The sequence below is a fragment of the Cucurbita pepo genome, chromosome 11, assembly GCF_057944985.1.
Source record: "Cucurbita pepo subsp. pepo isolate OVF chromosome 11, ASM5794498v1, whole genome shotgun sequence".
NCBI lineage: Eukaryota > Viridiplantae > Streptophyta > Magnoliopsida > Cucurbitales > Cucurbitaceae > Cucurbita > Cucurbita pepo.
In genome coordinates this window covers 16,618,573-16,639,544 of record NC_141808.1, presented here as the reverse complement: position 1 = coordinate 16,639,544, position 20,972 = coordinate 16,618,573, and the positions used below count along the sequence as shown (strand labels likewise).

The 20,972-nt window shown below is 39.4% G+C and overlaps 4 protein-coding genes and 1 pseudogene across 9 annotated transcripts; 4 read left to right on the top strand and 1 right to left on the bottom strand.

The window, feature by feature from the left end:
• The first annotated feature begins 197 nt into the window (after positions 1 to 197).
• On the top strand, positions 198 to 7,547 carry LOC111785655 (protein NRT1/ PTR FAMILY 6.2). 2 transcript variants are annotated; one of them, XM_087128298.1, is made up of 7 exons: positions 198 to 301; positions 3,677 to 3,770; positions 3,859 to 3,961; positions 4,839 to 5,056; positions 5,146 to 5,693; positions 5,866 to 6,206; positions 6,827 to 7,547. In XM_087128298.1, exons 2-7 carry the CDS (start codon positions 3,768 to 3,770, stop codon positions 7,357 to 7,359), a joined length of 1,746 nt encoding a protein of 581 aa, XP_086984424.1. In that variant the 5' UTR covers positions 198 to 301; positions 3,677 to 3,767; the 3' UTR covers positions 7,360 to 7,547. The 2 variants fall into 2 exon arrangements, with proteins under 2 accessions (XP_086984424.1, XP_023521801.2); XM_023666033.2 differs by lacking the exon at positions 198 to 301 and having other exon boundaries at positions 3,603 to 3,770.
• LOC111785311 (putative sugar phosphate/phosphate translocator At2g25520 pseudogene) lies at positions 2,141 to 9,268 on the bottom strand (annotated as a pseudogene). 3 transcript variants are annotated; one of them, XR_015422907.1, is made up of 3 exons: positions 8,011 to 9,268; positions 6,431 to 6,523; positions 2,141 to 2,426 (listed from the first exon to the last, which is right to left on the bottom strand). The product of XR_015422907.1 is annotated as a putative sugar phosphate/phosphate translocator At2g25520 pseudogene, transcript variant X3 (transcript). The 3 variants fall into 3 exon arrangements; XR_015422906.1 differs by lacking the exon at positions 6,431 to 6,523; XR_015422905.1 differs by lacking the exon at positions 2,141 to 2,426 and having other exon boundaries at positions 6,284 to 6,523.
• Positions 9,269 to 10,206: 938 nt separating this feature from the next.
• Positions 10,207 to 14,113, top strand: LOC111785313 (FkbM family methyltransferase). The gene is made up of 2 exons (XM_023665723.2): positions 10,207 to 11,001; positions 13,376 to 14,113. The coding sequence occupies exons 1-2, from the start codon at positions 10,396 to 10,398 to the stop codon at positions 13,736 to 13,738; spliced, it is 969 nt and encodes a 322-aa protein (XP_023521491.1). The 5' UTR covers positions 10,207 to 10,395; the 3' UTR covers positions 13,739 to 14,113.
• Positions 14,114 to 14,977: 864 nt separating this feature from the next.
• Positions 14,978 to 17,800, top strand: LOC111786453 (protein BUNDLE SHEATH DEFECTIVE 2, chloroplastic-like). Its single transcript, XM_023666703.2, has 5 exons — positions 14,978 to 15,170; positions 15,274 to 15,350; positions 15,949 to 16,021; positions 17,149 to 17,245; positions 17,613 to 17,800. Exons 1-5 carry the CDS (start codon positions 15,104 to 15,106, stop codon positions 17,689 to 17,691), a joined length of 393 nt encoding a protein of 130 aa, XP_023522471.1. The 5' UTR covers positions 14,978 to 15,103; the 3' UTR covers positions 17,692 to 17,800.
• A 1,338-nt stretch (positions 17,801 to 19,138) lies between these two features.
• LOC111806134 (Ribosomal protein L31) lies at positions 19,139 to 20,699 on the top strand. Of its 2 annotated transcripts, XM_087128266.1 has the most exons (3): positions 19,139 to 19,260; positions 19,291 to 19,305; positions 20,231 to 20,699. In XM_087128266.1, the coding sequence occupies exon 3, from the start codon at positions 20,240 to 20,242 to the stop codon at positions 20,462 to 20,464; it is 225 nt and encodes a 74-aa protein (XP_086984392.1). In that variant the 5' UTR covers positions 19,139 to 19,260; positions 19,291 to 19,305; positions 20,231 to 20,239; the 3' UTR covers positions 20,465 to 20,699. The 2 variants fall into 2 exon arrangements, with proteins under 2 accessions (XP_086984392.1, XP_086984391.1); XM_087128265.1 differs by having other exon boundaries at positions 19,176 to 19,305.
• The last annotated feature ends 273 nt before the right edge of the window (positions 20,700 to 20,972 follow it).

Genomic DNA, 20,972 nt, shown 5'->3' with positions numbered 1-20,972 from the left:
TAGGATCATCTCTCCATAAAGTTCGGCTGACGTTATTCACATTTAAGGTTTAAAATCCTCTCATTTCCAATCTTATAAAGCAAGTTGTTCTTATCCAATTCATACAATGATGTTGACATGAAACTTATAATTCACCTTTTAAAAATTATTGTTTGTGGAAACTCGTTCATCCTACCAAATTTTGATTTTCTTTTTCCTTCCCTTTTTAACTAAAATCAAGAGCGACAGAGGGGGAAAACATGTTTATTTCACGAGAAGAAAGTCCTCTCCTAGTAGAACTCGTGCAAATCGTTGAATCAAGGTAAGTTTGTATTGAGTTTTTAATTGCTCAAAAACGTTTTAAAACGTTTAGAAAGTCAGTTCAAATATACTCTTAATATCGCATAGTCCTGAACGGGACGGGCAAACTTTTTAGTTTAGTGGAGACCGAAAGGGGATAGGCCCTAATTTGATTGTCATGTTATGGACTTTATCCACTTATTTCACGTTGGATGTTGCTGTAATGGCATGAAGCTGTACGATATTTCCATTTTTCTGGTCTGTTGGTAATGTAGAAAGTGCTCACCACATTCAAAAGCTAAGATATTGCATTGTACTAAATTATTTTCTGCCTTCTTTTTGTTTGTGTGTCTCTGTCTATGCATCCCTTTGCTTCATTCTTATTCTATCTTTTTAGTACAATAATTACATTTAAACTCTCGACCTCAAAAAGAGTACGTGTCTCTAACAGCCTAAGCTCACCGTTAGCAGATATTGTCTTCTTTACATTTTTTCTTTCGAACTTTCCCTCAAAGTTTTTAAAACCCGTCTGTTAGATAGAAGTTTTTATACCCTTATAAAAAATGTTTCGTTCCTCTCTCCAACCGATGTGAGATCTCACAATCCACCCTCTTTCGAGGACGTTGTCCACTCGTTCTCCTCTCTAGTTGATGTAGGATCTCACAGTAATTGTACTGATCTACATTCACTTTGAGAATTTACGAAGAACGAGGTGTCAAGATCTACATAGCTTGAGGTCAAGACACCAAATAAACGTCCCAGTTGTAATAGGTGTCAAGCATATTGAGACTTGTAATGGGTGTCACATGTCGAGTTTTGTTAAACTTGTAAAGTAGTTAAAGATCGTGTAAATTATATGGGGGGTTTTTAATAACATTTTTAAAGGATATGAGCATCTAAAAAGCAAATCTTTGCTTCTAATCATTGAGCTCAAATGTTGTATTTGTACCCTACGAGTCAGAACTTGGTTGCAGATGTGCATATAAAGAAAAAGGGATGCAAGCTTTTGATATATATTTAATTTGCAATTGTCCCATTTTGATCTAATAATTGCTCTAATTTTCGTTTTGCATTTGTCATTTTCTTCTCAGATTAAATACCGTCAATTATTCTTTTGAAAGTCGCAATATTATATTTAACCTATTAAAAAAGTTCAAAATTACCTTTGTAGTAGATATCTGTTTTACGAGAATTGGACCTAAAACTGTGTTAATGACCTAAAACAAAAATGGAGGAACCTCAATACTATCACGCTGTTCTAGATCACTACCACCCTCGTTCTACGTCTCAATTTTAATCTTTCATCCAAGATTCTAAGTACCAGCTAGCTAACAGGGCAAGCAACGTAATAGAGTTTGCGTTAGAGTGTTATGAGAATTGGACTTAAAACTGTGTCAACGACCTGAAACAAAAATTGGAGATCCTCAACACTATCACAGTGTTCTAAATCACTACCACACTCGTTCTATGTCTCAATTTTCATCCAAGAGTCTAAGCACTGGTTAGTTAACAGGACAAGCAGAGTAATAGAGTATTCGTTAGAATATTACGAAAATTGGACCGGTGAGTGACCTGAAACAAAAATTGGAGAACCTAAACACTGTCATGTTGTTCTAAATCACTACCACACTCCTTCTACGTCTCAATTTTCAACCAAGATTCTAAACACCAGCTAGCTAACAAGACGAACAACATAATAGAGTCTCCATTAGAATGTTACGAGAGTTGAACCTAAAACAGTGTGTCAGATATTGTATACGACTATGAGAACAAAATTACAAAACCCTTTTTTCAAAGCAGAGTGAATAGAAGTGAGAAAGAAAGCAAGCAAATTCCCTAATATCTTAACCTTCACTTCAAATGTTCTGAAAAATTATATGGTTCAAAAGAGGAGTACTGAATACACAGATATTGTCTATAAAAGAATTGAGCAAATAATTTGTTTGGGAGGGGACTCCTAATCCCACTAACATGTAATGTTTGGAAACAATTCAAAAGCAATCATTATGTGCCTGACTTACAATAACATGATCAACTGATACTCACATGGCCTTCAACAATGCTTCCACCTGTCTTGAAAGATAAACTTACAGTAGTTCTCATCTCATAGAACCTTCCCCCGTTCTCAGATACCAAGAATCTGCTACCTAAAAGTGGAAAAATACTGACAGTAACTTTGTTTTCAAACACTAATTCTTAAGTGAGTTTGTAAATAAATGATGTCAATGAGAAAATGATTAGTCCAATGACAATTTTATCATACTATGAGAAGGATAAGACATTTCCAATACTATGCTTGGAAAGATGGTGGTGTGAATGAGATCAACAGTGGGAGCAGGGTAAGAACCTGTTTAAATGTGGAAGAAATACAAAATTTCTAGATTTTACTAAGACTATCAAGGATCGGACAATAACACATACTCGATCTAGATGAACACAAAGAACAGGAGAGAGAAAATGCAAAGAGGAATATTGGCTAGAAGTTTATATGAATGACTCCATAAGCACTACCTTAAGGAGATATATATGGCTCAGTTTACTATATATAGTTTTACTAGATATAACCATCTACTGTATATAATTATCTACCATATAAAGCTTTACCAGATAACCATTGCGTACGTTATAAATAAGTAGCCGACTCCATAACCTAACATAATACCCCCTAACAACAAGCTAACTTAGGCCTAACATAATACCCCTCGCGAATCATTTTGAATATATTCAAAATTTTGGGAGTTACATTGGTGTAACGTAAACTATATAATCAATTAGAACTACTTTGGCCTCTATGGTGGAATCAGTCTAGGGCCTGAGAGGCGGTGGTTTACCCTATGGCGGATGTCTGAATTGCTTCAATCAAAGAGATAGTGAAACCCGAGTGAAAGAGGGGCTTGACACATTTCCTATAGGATTTAAATATTTGGTGGTAATACTATTCTACCAAACTCATTATACACCAAATCATGTTTACTTATTTTCAACTTGAGTGGCAGTTCTTACCTGCCTCTGGGTTTCTTATCCTTATTTGCTCGGGTTAGACGATAGAAGAAGAAAGGCAGATGGATTTGGCTAGTGAGTGGGGTAGCAAAAGCACTCACAGGAAGTCTTGAGTGTCATTGATTTCACAATCTTCAAATTAAACCCGATCTTACCTGATAGAACAGAGAATGATAAAGCTATTGGTTTTGAATTTTAAGATTCCCATGGTCCTGTCGTGTAGCCTTTACAATCAATCTCTTCTTTACACATTCCCCCTGATATTTTTGGCAAATATCATTCTTGAAAGAAACAAATTTTAAATGAGCATCATGACCAAATATGACCTGTATCAGCCTTGTAATAGATACTTTTAGTAGTTATCTAACTTGCCAAAGAATGTCTATATAATGGAAAGATCCCAACAATGCACATAAACAAACCGAGTTGGAGAATAGCTGAAGCAGCAGCATAAGGCTCACTTCGTAGCTTACATTCTCTACCAAAGAATGGTCAGTTCTTTTCAGTTCATTGTAGAATTCAAAATAGGATAATGTTCAAATATTTCTTCTTTCTAATTAAAGTTTTCAATGGCTGCAGGATGAAAAACAAAGTTTGACAGTTTCTGATGCTGTGGACTACAAAGGGTTTCCGGCAAACCGATCTAAAACTGGTGGTTGGGTCCCTGCTGCTCTTATCGTAGGTACTGCATTTTGTCTCATCTCTCTGATACACACCTCTTTCTTGAAGTGTTTCTGAGAACTGAAACCAAAACCAGCTTCAAGAATTTAAATAAGGTTGTCCAAGAGAATAGTTTGACATGTTCCCATATCTCACCTAGCTATCTAGTTTGGACAAAAGGTAGTCTTAGATCATCCAGAACTTCAAATTCTTCCCTTGTCCGGACTGAAATACATAGCTAATCTAGTTGTGAGAAGAGTTTGAACGAGTTTCATGGTCAATGTAACTATTATTAACAGCTACATTTGCAGATTCAAGGCATGACCATGGTGTTTATGAGATGTTTTAGAAGGATGATCCAAGATGGTCAAATTTCGTAGAGAATCAGAGAAAAAAATGTTGATCTTAATCAAGAAAGATAGGATTTTGGGGTTTATGAAGTTTTGATTGGTATAAATCTTTAGCACGTTTACATTCACTATTCAGAGCCTGCTCAATCTCAGTTTCGATCAATATTTTTCGACCTCTTGAGGTGAGAGGATGGGACCCTAACGAGGTACTAAAGCTATAGACAACTTCAAATAGTACTGTCCATGACATTATGTCTCGAAAGGGAAAAGGACAAATATTCTAGCTGGATCTTTTGCACATATTTAAATGCAACTCCTTTCGCCCATCTTCAATTATACTCGATTTTCTACAAAAGGAAGAATATTTAATACCAGTGCACATTCCTTGGCTACATAAAAAGTTCTCTTTCTGGTGTGAATTTTGGATATCCTTGTTTCTCCAAGAAAACTCAAATAAAGAAATAAATCATAACGGAATGAAAGATAAAATCATTAGAGAGGATGGATTTTTTGCTACAGACTGAATCAGACTCATTAAATTTTGGACAGGGATTGAGTTATGTGAAAGACTTTCAACAATGGGAATAGCTGTCAATCTGGTGACTTACTTGGTGGGAACATTGCATCTGCCTAGTGCAACTTCAGCCAACATTGTCACAGATTTCATGGGAACATGTTTCCTCCTTTGCTTGCTTGGAGGTTTTCTAGCAGATTCGTTCCTTGGAAGATACAAGACAATAGCAATCTTTGCCTCAATACAGACACTGGTAATTATAGATTTTCTCCAGTCAATTTGACATTTGGCAATCTTATTTTGTCTTTTCTTATCTCAACCATATTTGCTAAAATGAATTAGGGAACTGGAACTCTAGCAGTAATAACAAAGCTACCACAATTACATCCACCTCCTTGTGATCCTAGTGCCAGCCACAACTGCAAGCAAGCTAATGGATTTCAAATGGGAATGATTTATTTGCCTCTGTACATAATAGCTCTGGGAACTGGAGGTCTCAAATCCAGTGTTTCAGGATTTGGGACCGATCAATTTGACGAGAAAAATGACAAAGAGAAGGCTCAAATGGCATATTTCTTCAACAGATTTTTCTTGTTTGTCAGCAGTGGGACTTTGCTAGCAGTGACAGTGCTTGTTTACTTGCAAGATGAAGTGGGACGCAGTTGGGCTTATGGAATTTGTTCTGTTTCAATGTTCACAGCAGTTTTGATATTCCTGTGTGGTACTAAGAGGTATAGATACAAGAAAAGCATGGGAAGTCCAATAGTTCATATCTTCCAGGTCATTGTTGCAGCAATAAACAAGAGGAAGATGGAACTTCCACACAATGATGCTATGCTATATGAGGATCCTGCTGCAACATCAACTGTTGATCACACAAATCAATTCCAGTAAGTGATTTTTTGGCCTACCTAAAAATACTTGAAGATTAGACCGTTTCTGTGTGTATGTGTTTTGTTGGCTTAACCTTTACAAGTTGATTTGAAAAGGAACATCCTGTAAATAAAGATGTGGACAAGGGTAAGTTTTTGAAGGCTATTAATGTATTTTTTTTCTTTCTAGACTTCTGGACAAGGCTGCAATTGTGGCAGAGGGAGATTTTGAGAAATCTGTAAGCTCAGCTCACAATCCATGGAAGCTCTGCTCCGTAACAAGGGTAGAGGAGGTGAAGATGATGACGAGGCTCCTACCAATATGGGCCACAACCATAATCTTCTGGACTACATATGCCCAGATGATCACTTTCTCAGTGGTGCAGGCATCGACCATGGAAAGATCTTTAGGGGCTTTCCAAATCCCTGCCGGTTCTCTAACTGTTTTCTTTGTGGCAGCCATATTGATCACGCTGACCTTTTATGACCGTCTTGTCATGCCTCTTTGTAAGAAGTGGAAAGGGCAACCAGGTAAAGATGGAATCTTATTTTTTTTTGGGTAAGAAACCAAGTTTTCATTGAGGAAAAAAAAAGGCCATACAGAAACATCCAACGAAAAATGGGGGTCCCAACTAATTAAAAAAAAAGCTCCAATCCAACAAAATCGAACCAAGATTATAACCGGCTAAATATAGAATCTTAATAGTATCCTCCATTCCCATTCTCGAAATTAAATCAGAGAAAAAAAACCTTACATATCTATTTCTGCCCATGTTCCCAGTCTAACCGAGATTCCCGGTTGTTGTCAGAAATTTTGTCATCTCTAAAGGTTTTTCAGAATAGTTAATCTGCAAGAGCACATAAAATTAAAGGTTTTGTGACTGTTAGTAGTAACATTTGGAAACGAAGGTAATTTTTTAAAAAAGTAAAAATATCAAATACATAATAAGATCTGAAATGAACTTCCAATGAATTACCACAACTTTATTGAAGGTTGCAAAGTTTAAGAAGAGCATACCTATTGGAGAAAGCAAGCTAATCTTCAAGAACTAGATTACGAGTTCAGTTAATTCTAAGGGTGCCTATCCATATGCATAAAATAAGGAACCTTGGAAAACATGATTCGTCCTTTTTTTTTTTTTTTTTTACAGGTTTTACAAACCTACAGAAGATTGCCATAGGACTTATCCTGTCAACTTTAGGAATGGCAGCTGCCGCTTTAGTCGAGATGAAACGACTCTCAGTGGCTAAAGCTGTGGGTAGATCCACAGGAACCTTGCCTTTAAGTGTGTTCTTGCTGATTCCTCAATTCTTCTTGGTGGGCTCTGCAGAAGCTTTCATCTATACTGGCCAGCTTGATTTCTTCATAACACAATCCCCAAAGGGAATGAAATCTCTGAGCACTGGCCTCTTCCTCACAACTTTATCACTTGGGTTTTTTCTTAGTAGTTTTCTGGTCGCAGTTGTGAAGAGGGTGACAGGGAGCAAGGATGGACAGGGATGGCTTGCAGACAACATAAATTATGCTAGGTTAGATTGTTTCTATGGGCTTCTAGCTACACTGAGTGCCATAAATTTTGTAGCATTTTTAGTCTGTGCAATATGGTATAAGCCACAGAAACCCAAACAAGTTCTAGCGATGGAAACTACTACAAATGAGGGATCTGCTGCTGAGAAATGCTAGTCAACTAAGCTAGATTTTGGGTTTGTTCAGCTTTTTCTTGTATTGCACATTACTCCAGAGCGTGGATTGATAATGATTGGCAAAGGAAAGAGTGGGCATAAATAAGAGCTCTTCATTGACCAGGGATCATTTTATAAGGATAAGAAGATCCCAATTTCAATGGATATTCTCATGTTGAATTTGCTAAAGCTGAACTCTTTCTTGATCTCTTTTAAATCCCCATTCCCAAATCACTATTTTCATTTCGATATTCTATAAGGCAATCCTGAGCCTAATCCTTTTTCCGGAAACAAAAAAAGGGTAGGTGCAGAGACTTAGTGGAAGCTGTTCTAATGCCTATAAGCATATGATGTAAGAGCATAACAGTGTTGCACTTAAAATCAGCGTGGTGCCTTGAGAACGGGGGGTGTTCTTCTAGAAATGGGCCTCAAAACAAAACCAAAAGATCATAAATAATAGTAGATATTAGTTAAACATTTTGGTGGAAGCTCAATCCCATAAACATCCACAACAGTTCATTCTCCAGTCAAAGAAATAGATTCTGTACTACAACATTAGGCACTAAAATCAACCCCATCAACCCCATCAACCCCATCAACCCCATAATAAATAGATGAAACCAAAAGAAATAATATATCTAAGAACGCATACCTAACCCAAAACTCCAAAACTTAGTTGAGATATGAATTCGATTTTCGCAGCTACTTTTCAACACCATCGAAATGTTCTCTTCTGCACAACTCCTCGTAAAGGCTCAAGCCTGTCAGTCGCCTACTTTTGACTATCAATCTTCCTTTCATTCCCTTCTCTTTCCTCCAACAACCTACCAGCTTCCTCGTCTGCTTGCTGAGCCTTTTTCTGACCCTCCGCGGCTTTGAGTGCCTGCAACTTCGAATGGTTGTAATACGCAACTCCTAAGAAGGCGAGCCCATAACCGAACAAATTAATGGCTGTGACCGTATCCTTAATCACAGACCAGGAGAATGCGATCAATAACCAATCCTTCACTACTCCAGCAACATTCATAGTCAAAGCAGATGTCTTGCCGACCAGTAAAAACACCGCAAGATTCAAAGCAAAAGCACATAATGAATTGGTACCAAAAATCACGAAATCCAAATGGAAGCTCGAATTATCCCTCAACAAAGGGTACTCCATTATTAACCAAGGGACAGATAAGAAAACCAAGCAACACGGAGCCACGTAGTAAAGCGACGTGATGGGATTCAGCGAAATACCCTTGGAATTCAACAAAATCTGGATCATCACCAATCGAGTCGCCTCGAACGCGACCGCCAACAGCTGCAAAGTCACACCCTTGGAATTAAATTTCGCCTCTCCATACGCAGCGACCGCAACACCAAGCGAGATCGAAACCATATTAGCCATAGTATCAGACTTAAACTTGTCCTTCTTAAGCGTAACTCCGATCGAGTACACAGCGACAGGCATCAGAGCCTTGAGCATCTGTATAAAAGAAACCGATAGATAGATATACGCTGAATTAGAAAACCAGAGGGAAAGCGAATACAGAGCTCCGATCGGAACCACGGATTTGAAGTAGAGCTCGCGGGACATCGACACAGGCTCCACAACTTTAAAGACGCTGACGAGAAGATACGCGATGGAGGAACAAAAGGCCATATGGATCATGGTGAGAGAGATCGGAAAGGGCCAATTGTACATCTTTTGATCCAGAATGAACTTGTTGTAGACGATGACAGAGAAGCTGAGGAAGATCCATATCGCGACGTATGAGTACGAGAGGAGGACTTTCTTCAGAACATTCTCGGAGATGGCTCCGCCTTTCCCCATTTCCGACCAAACTGAAGATCTCAGATCGAAAACTGAAAACGGAACTTGAGGAAGAAAATGGTGAAACCGATGGGATTTTGACGAGAATCTCAAAGAATGGATTCACCCGGGAAAAAGGACAGTTATGGGCCGACGAAAATGGGCTTTTGCTCTTCGTTTCAACGCATGTTGGGCCTACAGAAAGCCCATTTCTGAATTGAAATTTCGTTGGGCTTTGATCTAAACTTGGGTTTTATTATGAATTTTAATTTAAGATATAAAAGAATTTCTCATTATTTTTTTTTTCTAATTTATTATTTTATTTAGATTATCCAAAATTTTAAAATATTTATTTGTCGAGATGATTTTTTTATAAATTTTTTTTAGAGAGGTAGATTGTATTAATAATAATTTTTTAAAAATTTGAAGGGTATTTATTAAATTTGTTTAAAAGTTATTATTATTATTTTTTATTTTTTTATTTTAAGAATATTATCGATCCAACACCTCCCTCCCTCCCGAACAAAGTACGCCTCCTCTTAATCGAGACTTAGAATTGAAGGTGTTAGACTTCTGGTTGCTGCATTGACACAAACCCCATAACAGTTGACAACAAATAATACTCTCTTCATTGGAGTGAGGTCTTTTGGGGAGCCTAAAGTAAAGTCACGAGAACTTATGTTCAAAATGGACAATATCATATCAGTGTGGAGAGTCGTGTTCGTCTATCATGGTATCAGAGTCATGTCATAAACTTAGTCGTGCCAATAGATTGGTAAATCCTCAAACGTCGAACAAAGGACTTCAAAAGAAAAGGAGTCGAGTCTTTTCCTTTTGAGTCTTAGTCATTTTTTACTATGCCTTCGAGGAAGCTCGACTCCTTTTCTTCGGAGTCTTTTGTTCGACATTTGAGGATTTATCAATCTATTGACACGACTAAGTTTAGGACATAACTCTGATACTATGGTAGACGAACTCGTATATTGTCCACTTTTAATTATAAATTATTGAACGCACAACTTTCACCAACCAACCATTTTTATTAATTTGGTTTTATTGATTTTGGGGGTAAGGGAATTCATCTCCTTCGCTTGGACAACTCACTCTCTCGCCAGAATTAGAAAGAATCCAGTTCTTCACAGATCTGCCATTAACTTTCTAGAAATCTCAGGTTCTTCACGGTTTATTCCAGGCTCCATTTCGATCTCCTTCAGAAGTTTTTTAGTTTGATCTCACATTTCCATGGCAAATGCCTGGAAAAGAGACAAGGCACCGAAACTCCTCTCGCCGATTTCTCTGTTCTTCCTCTTTTCATTCTGCATCCTCATCATTTTCTTCTTCCTATTCGGTAACTCGAATCCTTCAGAGCAATCCACTCCTAGTTTCACAATCAAACCCGATTTTCCTTTCCGATCAATCTCTCCCTTCGATTGCTTCAAATGCCCTCAATCCTTCCCGGTTATCGCCAACGTTGTGGAAGGAGTTCGATATCCGTTTCTGTTTTCGATCGCGGATTTGGGGAATTTGCCCGATAAGCCCCACAAGAACATTGTCAGGATGCTGAAGGGAAAGCCCTTTCGTAAGCCGGATATTTCGGTGACGATTCAGGAGGTTTTGGAGAAGATGAAGAGCGATTCTAGAGATGGGTATGTTGTTGATGTGGGTGCTAATGTGGGAATGGCTAGCTTCGCTGCTGCTGCGATGGGTTTTCGTGTTTTGGCATTTGAGCCGGTTTTTGAAAACTTGCAGAGAATTTGTGATGGAATTTATCTGAATAGGGTTGGGGAATTGGTGAATGTGTTTGAGGCTGCTGCATCTGATAAGCTTGGGAACATCACTGTTCATAAGGTATTATCTGGTTCATAAAATCAATCTTTACAGTCTCATTTGCGATTACATTTTGTTGGATCTCAAAACTTTGCATGCTGATGCTAGTGTTGTGTTGAGGATTGTTGGGAGGGAGTCCGACATTAGCTAATTTAGAGGATGATCATAGGTTTATAGTAAGGAACACGTCTCCTATGAGGCCTTTTGGGAAACCAAAAGCAAAGCCATGAGAGCGGCCTTTTGGGGAAACCAAAATCAAAGCCATGAGAGCTTATGCTCAACGTGGACAATATTATACCATTGTGGAGGTTCGTGATTCCTAACATGGTATCAGAGTCATGCCCTTAACTTAGTCATGACAATAGAATCCTCAAGTGTCGAACAAAGGGTGTATTTTGTTCGAGGACTCCAAAGAAGGAGTTGAGTCTTGAGTAAGGGGAGGTTGTTCGAGGACCCCATAAGTCTCACGGGAGGCTCTATGGTGTACTTTGGTCAAGCGGAGGATTGTTGAGGATTATAGGGAAAGGAGTCCTACATCGGCTAATTAAGGGTACGTCTTCATTAGTATGAGGCCTCTTGGGGAAATCAAAAGCAAAACCATAAGAGTTTATACTCAAAGTGGACAATACCATTGTGGAGGTTCATGATTCCTAACATGGTATCAGAGTCATGCCCTTAACTTAGTCATGACAATAGAATCCTCAAGTGTCGAACAAAGGGTGTACTTTGTTCGAGGACTCCAAAGGAGTTGAGTCTCGAGTACGGGGAGGTTGTTCGAGGACCCCATAAGTCTCACGGGAGGCTCTATGGTGTACTTTGGTCAAGCGGAGGATTGTTGAGAATTATAGGGAGAGGAGTCCTACATCGGCTAATTAAGGGTACATCTTCATTGGTATGAGGCCTTTTGGGGAAACCAAAATCAAAGCCATGAGAACTTATTCTCAAAGTGGACAATATTATACCATTGTGGAGGTTCGTGATTCCTAACATAGTATCAGAGTCATGCCCTAAACTTAGTCATGTCAATAGAATCCTCAAGTATCGAACAAAGAGTTGTACTTTGTTCGAAGACTTCAGAAAAGAAGTCGAGTCTCGATTAAGGGCAGACTGTTTGAGGGCTCCATAGGCCTCAGGGGAGGGTTTATGATGTTCTTTGTTCGGGGGAGGATTGTTGGGAGGGAGTCCCACATTGGCTAATTTAGGGAATGATCCTAGGTTTATAAGTAAGGAATACATCTCCATTAGTATGAGGCCTTTTGGGGAAACCCAAATCAAAGCCATAAGAACTTAGGCTCGAAGTGGACAATATCATACCAAATTCTTAAAATGTTGTTCTCCAAATATGGGCGGGCGGGTTGAAGATTTAGTGTTTACATAACTCGCCTATTATGCTTCAGAACTTGTTTATTTTGTGCATGAAAAAGCTGGTTAGTCTATCAAGTTATGTATACCACTGAAAATGCTTCGACTTAGCTAGAGGTGCAGCGAGGGGAGGTCAAAATCTGTGGGCTTAGAGATCTGTTTTTCTTGTTTAAGTCAATTCCATATGATTGTGTTAACCTTTCACCAGCCATTTTCTTGCTGATGATAATTTTCCCTCCTAGTCTTCCAATGATTCTAATGGACTCGTATTATGTCGTATTGCCTCGAAAACCCTTTAGATGTTCTTCTTGAATTAAGTTGAACTGTTATGGAATGATCGACAAGTTTAAAAAGTAGAAGAAATTTAGGATATGATTCGAACGGCAGGATGATTATCTACTTTGGGTATTAAAATCTCAAGAGTTTCGTGAATCTACTTTTGATATACTTACAAATATAGTGTAACAACCCAAACCCACCGCTAGCAAATATTGTCAAGTTTGGGCTTTCCCTTTCACGCTTCCCCCTCAAGGTTTTTAAAACCTCTCCGTTAGGGAGAGGTTTCCACACCCAATCGATGTGGGATCTCACAATCCATCTCCCTTCGGGGCCCAGCATCCTCGCTGGCACTCATTCCCTTCTCCAATCAATATGGGACCCTCCAATCCACCCTCATTTGGGGCCCAGCGTCTTTACTGGCATACCGCCTCGTGTCCACCCTCCTTAGTAGTGTATTTTTTTTGTGTGAAATTAGTCGAGTCGTGTGTAGGATGTTTGGATTCCGTTTTGGAATCGAGATGTTGACAGAAAACATCAGCTAAACTTGTTTTTCATGGGGGCAGCTCATGAGTTTTACCAGCAGCATAGTGAAACTTGATTGGTGTCATTCAGTTCAATCTCATGTCATTGGTCATATATACAATTTACAAAGCTCTTGATTTCTTTGCTGTTCTAAGGAAGTGGGGGCATTGAGCCATCCTGATCGGGTTTGTTTTCTGTAAGCTTCTTTCACTGACTTTTGTTCATTACCCAGCTGGTTGGTCGGCTTGACAACAGTGCTGTTTCAGCAACAGGAGCAAAGTTGGCATTCAAATCTAATGAAGAAATAGCAGTTCAAGTGAAGTCAATACCACTAGATGAAGTAATCCCCGAGTCCGAACGGGTTCTCTTAATAAAAATCGACGTTCAGGGTTGGGAATATCATGTGCTTAAAGGGGCAAAGAAGATCTTGTCTAGAAAGGGAACTGAAGCCCCATATCTCATCTATGAGGAAGATGAACGACTGCTAAAAGCCAGTAATAGTAGTTCAAAGGAGATCAGAGAATTCCTTCATTCTGTAGGTTATGATCATTGCACTCAACATGGCACAGATGCACACTGCACAAAAACTGGTTGAAATTCTTTTGCAAAGCCTGCGTAGCGAACAATGAACCCGGATCTCGACGATCAAACACGGTATGAGGACGGTCTTGCAAAAGTGCCATTTTTCATCTCAACTGCTCAGATGAAGCATGTAAGCTCTTATAGTATATGAAGCTGCCCTTGAGACTTGCAGTTTGAAGTGATGGTCGGATTGGATGAATCGAATCGTATCGTATCGGTTCTTCATTTGCTGTTCACGCTGGATGTTCTCGGTTCATGACATTTTGATTGTAGCATTCTTCGGTTTGTTGCTAGTAGATATTGTAGACAATAACGTTCATTTTTGTCACTAGATTCGGAACTTATCTTAAAACATTCGATATTGGAAACAACGAGAATTCTTATGATATGATATGGGGTTAGAAATTAAGAAACTTACCTGGACAAGAGAAAAACAAATGCCCCCGAGTACCAAACAAAAATCTCTCTAATTTCACGTTCAACCATAACACAAATAACAAAATGAAAACTTGGCTGGCTTAGGTACTCAATCTTACCTATTAGGTGTGCGTTGGATCATGAAAAAGAAGATTTGATAGGCGTACGGAGTGAGAGGGCGAAGGAGAAATGGTTGGTTGCCCATTGTCAGAGTCATGCTCGTCCAAGGGGTGTTGTCCATGACCGCATGCATGCTCATGCCATTGTCAAACCTTGTCAAACCTATAGGGGGTGTGATTAGTTGTCAACTCCTCCCACCAAGATTTTGTATGATTGTTTTGCGAAATCACGTCTAGCCTTATCAAATCTGCATCGTCTCAAAATGCATGATAACGGGATGTGACTAGTTGTTATCTTTTGCTTATAGTTACATAGCTTTCAAATCTTTTTTCATTCTTATTTTCAAACTTGCTCCCGAAAATCTCTTTGTTCTCATTTTCTAAAATCTTCTTCTCAAAACGGGGCCAGAGGCTTGAGTATACATTGCCTGACCGTAGGCGACGTGAACCCAAAATTGGCTTGACTCACTCAATGTTGGGAGTAAATACCGCACAATCGCAAAATTCACCGCTAAAAAGAGTACGATTATGACACCTCTTATGCGTGGGAGGAGTTGGGTGTAGTTAGTAAAAACCCAATTGTTGTCTTGGTCTAAACACCTATTTGGTTGTTCAATAGGGTTAAAAGTGTATTTTCACTCTAAAATTAACTTTTAGAGGGCAATTTGGTAATTAAGTAGGAGAGGATTATGAGCCTTATCTGGTTGAATTTGCTTAATTTCCGACCAACTAAATCACAGACAAGACCATCACACACACAGCAGAAGCAGCTGAGTAGCTCATCAGACAACTTCTGAATTTCAGTCCTCAAAGAACAAATTCGAATCCAAAACCCCATTTAAATGGCATATACCGTGGGTTCGTCCACACCCATTTGCTCCTTCAATCCCTCGAGCAAGCCCACGTCTGGTATTTTCTGCACTTTTCTCTTCCAAAGTTGCCTGGTTTTGATTCTGTTTGTTTATAACCCTTTCTTTTCACATTTTGATTGGGAGTTTTGCTGCCAATTCAGTTCCTCATAAGGCTTTTCGGATCATTGAGGCGTTCCAAAGCACAAACCCCATTAGGCTCTTGCCTTGTGCGGCCAAGGTATGGTTTCTCTGGCCAGTTCTTTCCTACAAATGAAATGAACTTGTTTGGTTATGTCTGTCTTGTGGGCAAATTGTTGCAACTTTAGTGGATTGTGGAACTACAAATTGAACCCTTGAGCTAGCTCCCTCTCAAGGTTTTTAAAACCCATCTACTATGGAGAGAGTTTAGCTCTACTCCGACCAGTGTCTCCCACTGTTAGCAAATATTGTCCGCTTTGACCCGTTACGTATAAGAAGGTGGAAACCTCTCTTTAGTAGACACGTTCTTAAAACCTTGTGGGGAAGCTCGAAAGGAAAAGCCTAAAAAGGACAATATCTACGGTGGGCTTGGGCTGTTACAAATGGTATTAGAATCAGTCATTGGACGGTGTGCCAGGGAGGATGCTGGACCCCTAAAGAGAGTGGATTGTGAGATCCCACGTCGGTTGGAGAGGGGAACGAAGCATTCCTTATAAGGGTGTGGAAACCTCTTCCTATTAGACGCGTTTCAAAAACCTTGAGAGAAAGCTCAAAAGGAAAAACTCAAAGAAAACAATATCCGCTTAGAACACAAATCTCTTTCAGTTTGTGAGAATGTTTTAATGTTGCTTTGGCAGGCTTCAGATGGTGCAGATAGTAACCAAACCAGAAAAAACAAAAGCATACTTTGTTCTGACTGCAATGGAAATGGTGATATATGGTTCTTCTGCTTAAATTCCCAACTTTTACTCAAACTTTTACAATGTTCTCTTGATTATGATTCAAATATAGACCCGTGACATGCGACGGTGTCAGTATCGGGACGCCGGGAATGGCGCTGCGACCGTATCCCCTTTGTCCGTGGCTTGCTGCAGCCTTTCTTTCTTTGTTTTGTTTGGCTCTATGTTCTTAAAATCTGTCCCCTCAAAACCAAGTTTTCTGGTGTCAATTTCCTTTAGTACTGTTTTCTTCTACATATTCAATTCTTGGGGCCATGTCTCCGAGGTTCTTGGATGATCCTCCGTGCACTATATGTCACAATCACACTTTTCTTGGTAGTAGACTTTGTGATTGTGCGGCACTCACTCTCAACACCAAGTGAGTCAAGCTAGTTTGTATTCGTGTTGCCTATGGCCGAGCAATGTATGCTCAAGCCTCTAGTCCCGTTTGAGTAGAAGGTTTTGGAAAACAGAGTAGAGAGATTTTTGATAGCGAGCTTGAAAGTAAGAATGAGAGAAGATTTAAAAGTAACGTTATATAACTATAAGCGAAAGGGAACATAACAGCTTAAATAACATTTAACTTTTTGGGTAGGGAGAATTTGACAACTAGTCGCATTCCCTTGTAGTACATTTTGAGGTAATTCATGTCTGATAGGTCTAGACGTGATTTCGCCGAATGGTCATACAAAATCAAGAGAAGTTGACAACTAGTCACACCCCTATAGTACATTTTGAGGTGATTCAGGTCTGATAGGCCTAGAAATGATTTTGCTGATTAATCGTACAAATAGAAAATACAATAGTAAAGCAATACAACATGAAATTAAATAAACGGTTCGGTGTGGCATGGGCAACACGCCCTAGACAAGCATGACTGTGACACTAGGCATACCTCTTCTGTACGTCTTTCTCGTGGCGGGAACAGAACAGGAAAGACTCGACCGACCCATCCCTCCAGGTTCCTCGTTTCTTAGATTGTGTTAGTAGTCTCTAAGATTGGGTTACTTTCAGCTGGGTGCTTGTGGCACAGTCTTTTTCTCCTCTGACCTTTTCCCTTGAAGTAAAATCAGAGAGCTTGAGCTTAGTTTACATATGTTTTTTCTTCTCAATTTTCAGGTGCTGTCCTATGTTCTCAGTGTAAAGGAACAGGAGTTAATTCAGTGGATCATTTCAATGGACAGTTCAAAGCTGGTAGCATATGCTGGCTCTGCAGGTATTGATGAACAAACTCTCCTTGCTCTACTGTAACCCGAAGCTAAAAAAGTCGAGCGTATGTTCTATGGACCTAAAGTCCCGTTCCGATGGTCCTAACGAGTCATCTACTTAAAAAGAACTCTCCCTACAGTGTGCCCGTATCTTAGGATACATGCATCTTGGTCTGGTACATGCATAAACCAATTGAACTATGCTCGAGTTGACATAAACCATTCCATCTATTATCAACGAGTCTAGTTCAAACCTAGACTCGTTGCATTTTTTAGAATAAGGTCATTTCAATCGTAACCATAGTTCGTTTCGAGATATCTGACAGAACGATTAAATTTGAGGTTCTAAGCTGGTTAATGTCTTTGACATTGCAGTGGCAAAAAGGATATCCTGTGTGGGGGCTGTAATGGAGCTGGTTTTATGGGTGGGTTTATGAGTACAGCTGACAGTTAGTTCTTGATACAGAAAAACATACTAAATTCAGTAACTTGGTAACATAATTTCCAAGTATGTAAATGAAATTTATGATATTTTTCTTCTAAATTTGAACCTCTTCCTAACAGACACGTTTTAAAATCGTGAGACTGATGGCGATACGAAACAGTCTAAAACGGATAATAACTACTGGCGGTGGGCTTGAGGTGTTACAAATAGTATCAGAGCCAGACACGGGGTAGTGTGCTAGTGAGGACACTGACCCCAAGGGAGATGAATAATGGCCCAAATCCACCGCTAGCAGATATTGTCCTCTTTGGGCTTTCCCTTTCGGGCTTCCCCTCAAGATTTTAAAACGCGTCTGCTAGGAGAAGGTTTCCACACCCTTATAAATGGTGGTTTGTCTCCTCCCAACCAATGTGGGACATCACAATTCACCCCCCTTCGGGGGCCAGCGTCCTCGCTGGCACTCTTTCCTTCCTCCCATCGATGTGGGACCGCCCCCAAATTCACCCCCTTTGGGGCCCAGTCTCCTTATTGGCACACTGCCGAAGGCGGGTAGATTGTGATGTCCCACGTTGGTTGGGGAGGAAAACAAACCACCATTTATAAGGGTGTGGAAACCTTCCCCTAGCGGACGCGTTTTAAAGCCTTGAGGGGAAGCCCAAAAGGGAAAACCCAAAGAGGACAATATCTGCTAGCGGTGGATCTAGGGCGTTGTAGAGGGGAACTAAGCATTATTTATAAGGGTGTGGAAACCTCTTCAGAGGGGAACTAAGCATTATTTATAAGGGTGTGGAAACCTCTTCCTAACAGATACGTTTAAAAAAACTGTGCTAAAACGGACAATATTGGTTAGCGGTGGACTTAGGTTGTTACATTGTGAAAGTTGGGTTAGGTTTCCATCAGTTTGGTTCGAAAAACCTAAACCTGTCCCAACCGGACTTGTGTATGTAATTTCTATGTTTCCAAAGTGTAACTAACATCGATTCCACAGTCCCAACCGAGTTCAGTTAGTTAAATACCATGAATCATATTCTTCATCTCTATTTCTATTTAAGCAAGGAAAAACTCGTTAATGCTTTCATTCCCTATTTAACCGAGGAGGGTCTCACCTCTTGAAGGACGGGTTTTGTGAAATCGTAGCCATATCGAGAAAATAACATTCCTATATCGAAATCTAGTTCAGTTTAAACAACAAAAAAAACTCGTTAACGCTTTCATTCCCTATTTAACCGAGAATTTCTCACCTTTTTTAAGGACGAGTTTCGTGAAACTGTGTCCATACCGAGCTTAGTATACCTCTGCTAGTTAAATATATTTATACTAAAAATATAATATTCAAATTTCACCAAAAAAAAAATAAAAAATAAAAAATAAAAAATCCTACCCTAATAGATCACAACCAAACTGATCGGACTATGATTTGAAGTTGACGAAAATACCCTCACTCCATCAAAATGTGTTGCCATTCTGGTTGAGGACATCAGAGTCATTGAACAACTCGCTTCATCTTCTACCTTCTCCGCCGCCCGTCGAGGGTAAAGAGAGCTTCTTCTTACAATCTCCGGTATCTGCTTCCGCTTCCGCTTCCGCTTCCGCTTCCGCTTCCGCTTCATTCAGCGACTCAAGGTACTGTCTCTCTCTCTCCAATCTTCTTTCTTGCTTGAGATGTGGTGGATTTGGCGAGATTGGCCATCTCTTTACTCGTTCTACTGATTCAACCTAAATTGTAAATGCTATCTCGTGGATGTTTTCGGTAACGGACGTAGTTAAAAAATCACAGCCTTGGTGGTGGAATTTGACACTGCCCTGTGGTTGTTAATATCTGATTTTTGTGAATGATTTTCTCTAGGGTTACCTATTTGTATGTTCGATCGAGAAATTTATGTTTCATCTAAATTAATCCTTTTACTTGCTGAGAAAGTATCTGCACATCATTACACGGCCAAGTTAGGGTTTAGGATCGTGAAGTATTTAACAGTCGCATTGTGGTGGTGGTGATTTTCAAGTTTGATACTCTTTTGCGTTATGATTATTGAACACTGTGCAATGCTCACCAGCCGTTTGATGAAATTCTTCTATGAACGGTAGATTTGTACTTGTTCATCCTAGATCATTCCTTCTTAGTGTGGCTATCGCTTTCTTAGTTCTGCACTTTTGGTGTGACGAACGTTGAACTTTGCATAGTGCCTGCCAATGTTTGATGAAATTCTTCAATAAAATGGTATGTTTGAACTTGCCACACTTCTTCATCTCCCTTCAATGTGGCTGTCACTTCTGAATTTCTACTCATTGGGGATGATGAACATTGAACATTACACAGCCCACCAAATGTTTGACGAAATTCCTCTAGTAAGTGGTATAGCTGCATTGTACATGTTCATCGTTCGTAGCTTCCCCACGTATAAACAGGACAAGGTTGTCGATTGAGAATGGAAACTTGTGGGTTTTGATTCAAATGCAGCTTTACTGAGATAGTTCTTTTTCTGGAAACTTTTAAGTTTAGGAACTAAACTATTTTCTCTAGAAGCTAAAGTACTAATTATGATTTCAGATCTATACAATGAAGAAAGGCTTGCACCCTCAAATGCAGTGGATATCATATGTCACACAGAGTGGCAGATTGATGCACGTTATGATGACCAAGATACACCATGTTGGTAAAGTCTACCACTTGAGAGCAAGGCGTCAATTAGCTGAAAGTGTTGGGCAGATTGCCAAGTTCAAACGTCGTTACGAGAAAGATATTGTCGAAAATGATGAAAGTGTTGAAAAGGCTGAAAAGTGAGGTTCAATGCATAGCACAAGGATCAGCTGTTCACTCGGATCATTATGGATTCGTTTTGTGAGTTCTAGGAATTTAAAGTTCCCTTCTATTCAATGGAGTCGATCCCTTTTCATAGTCTAGTATCTTACAAAACACCGAGTTAATTTTATAATGGTTTTCGTATGCTCTTACCATTAGCTATATCGAATCTGCATTCCTATCTTCTGTTCAATAAATGTTATCATTTTCCACCTTATTTATCTAATTGTGTTTTCGAGCTCACCGGGCTTGTTGTGCTGCTTAAAGCCTATTAGAATAGTGGAGTTGTTGACTTATGTATACTCTAGTTGTTAGGTATTTAATATCTTCCCTAGCCCCTATGAATTTTAGGTTTGAATCCCTCCTTAAAGAAAGAAGAAAAGTTGGGTATTCTGATGGACTACTTTGGTGTCTCAAGAGGGAGAAATTATTGAGGCTGGAACAATGTAGTTGGGAGTTTTGTACTATTCAAGATATGAGAAAGAAACTA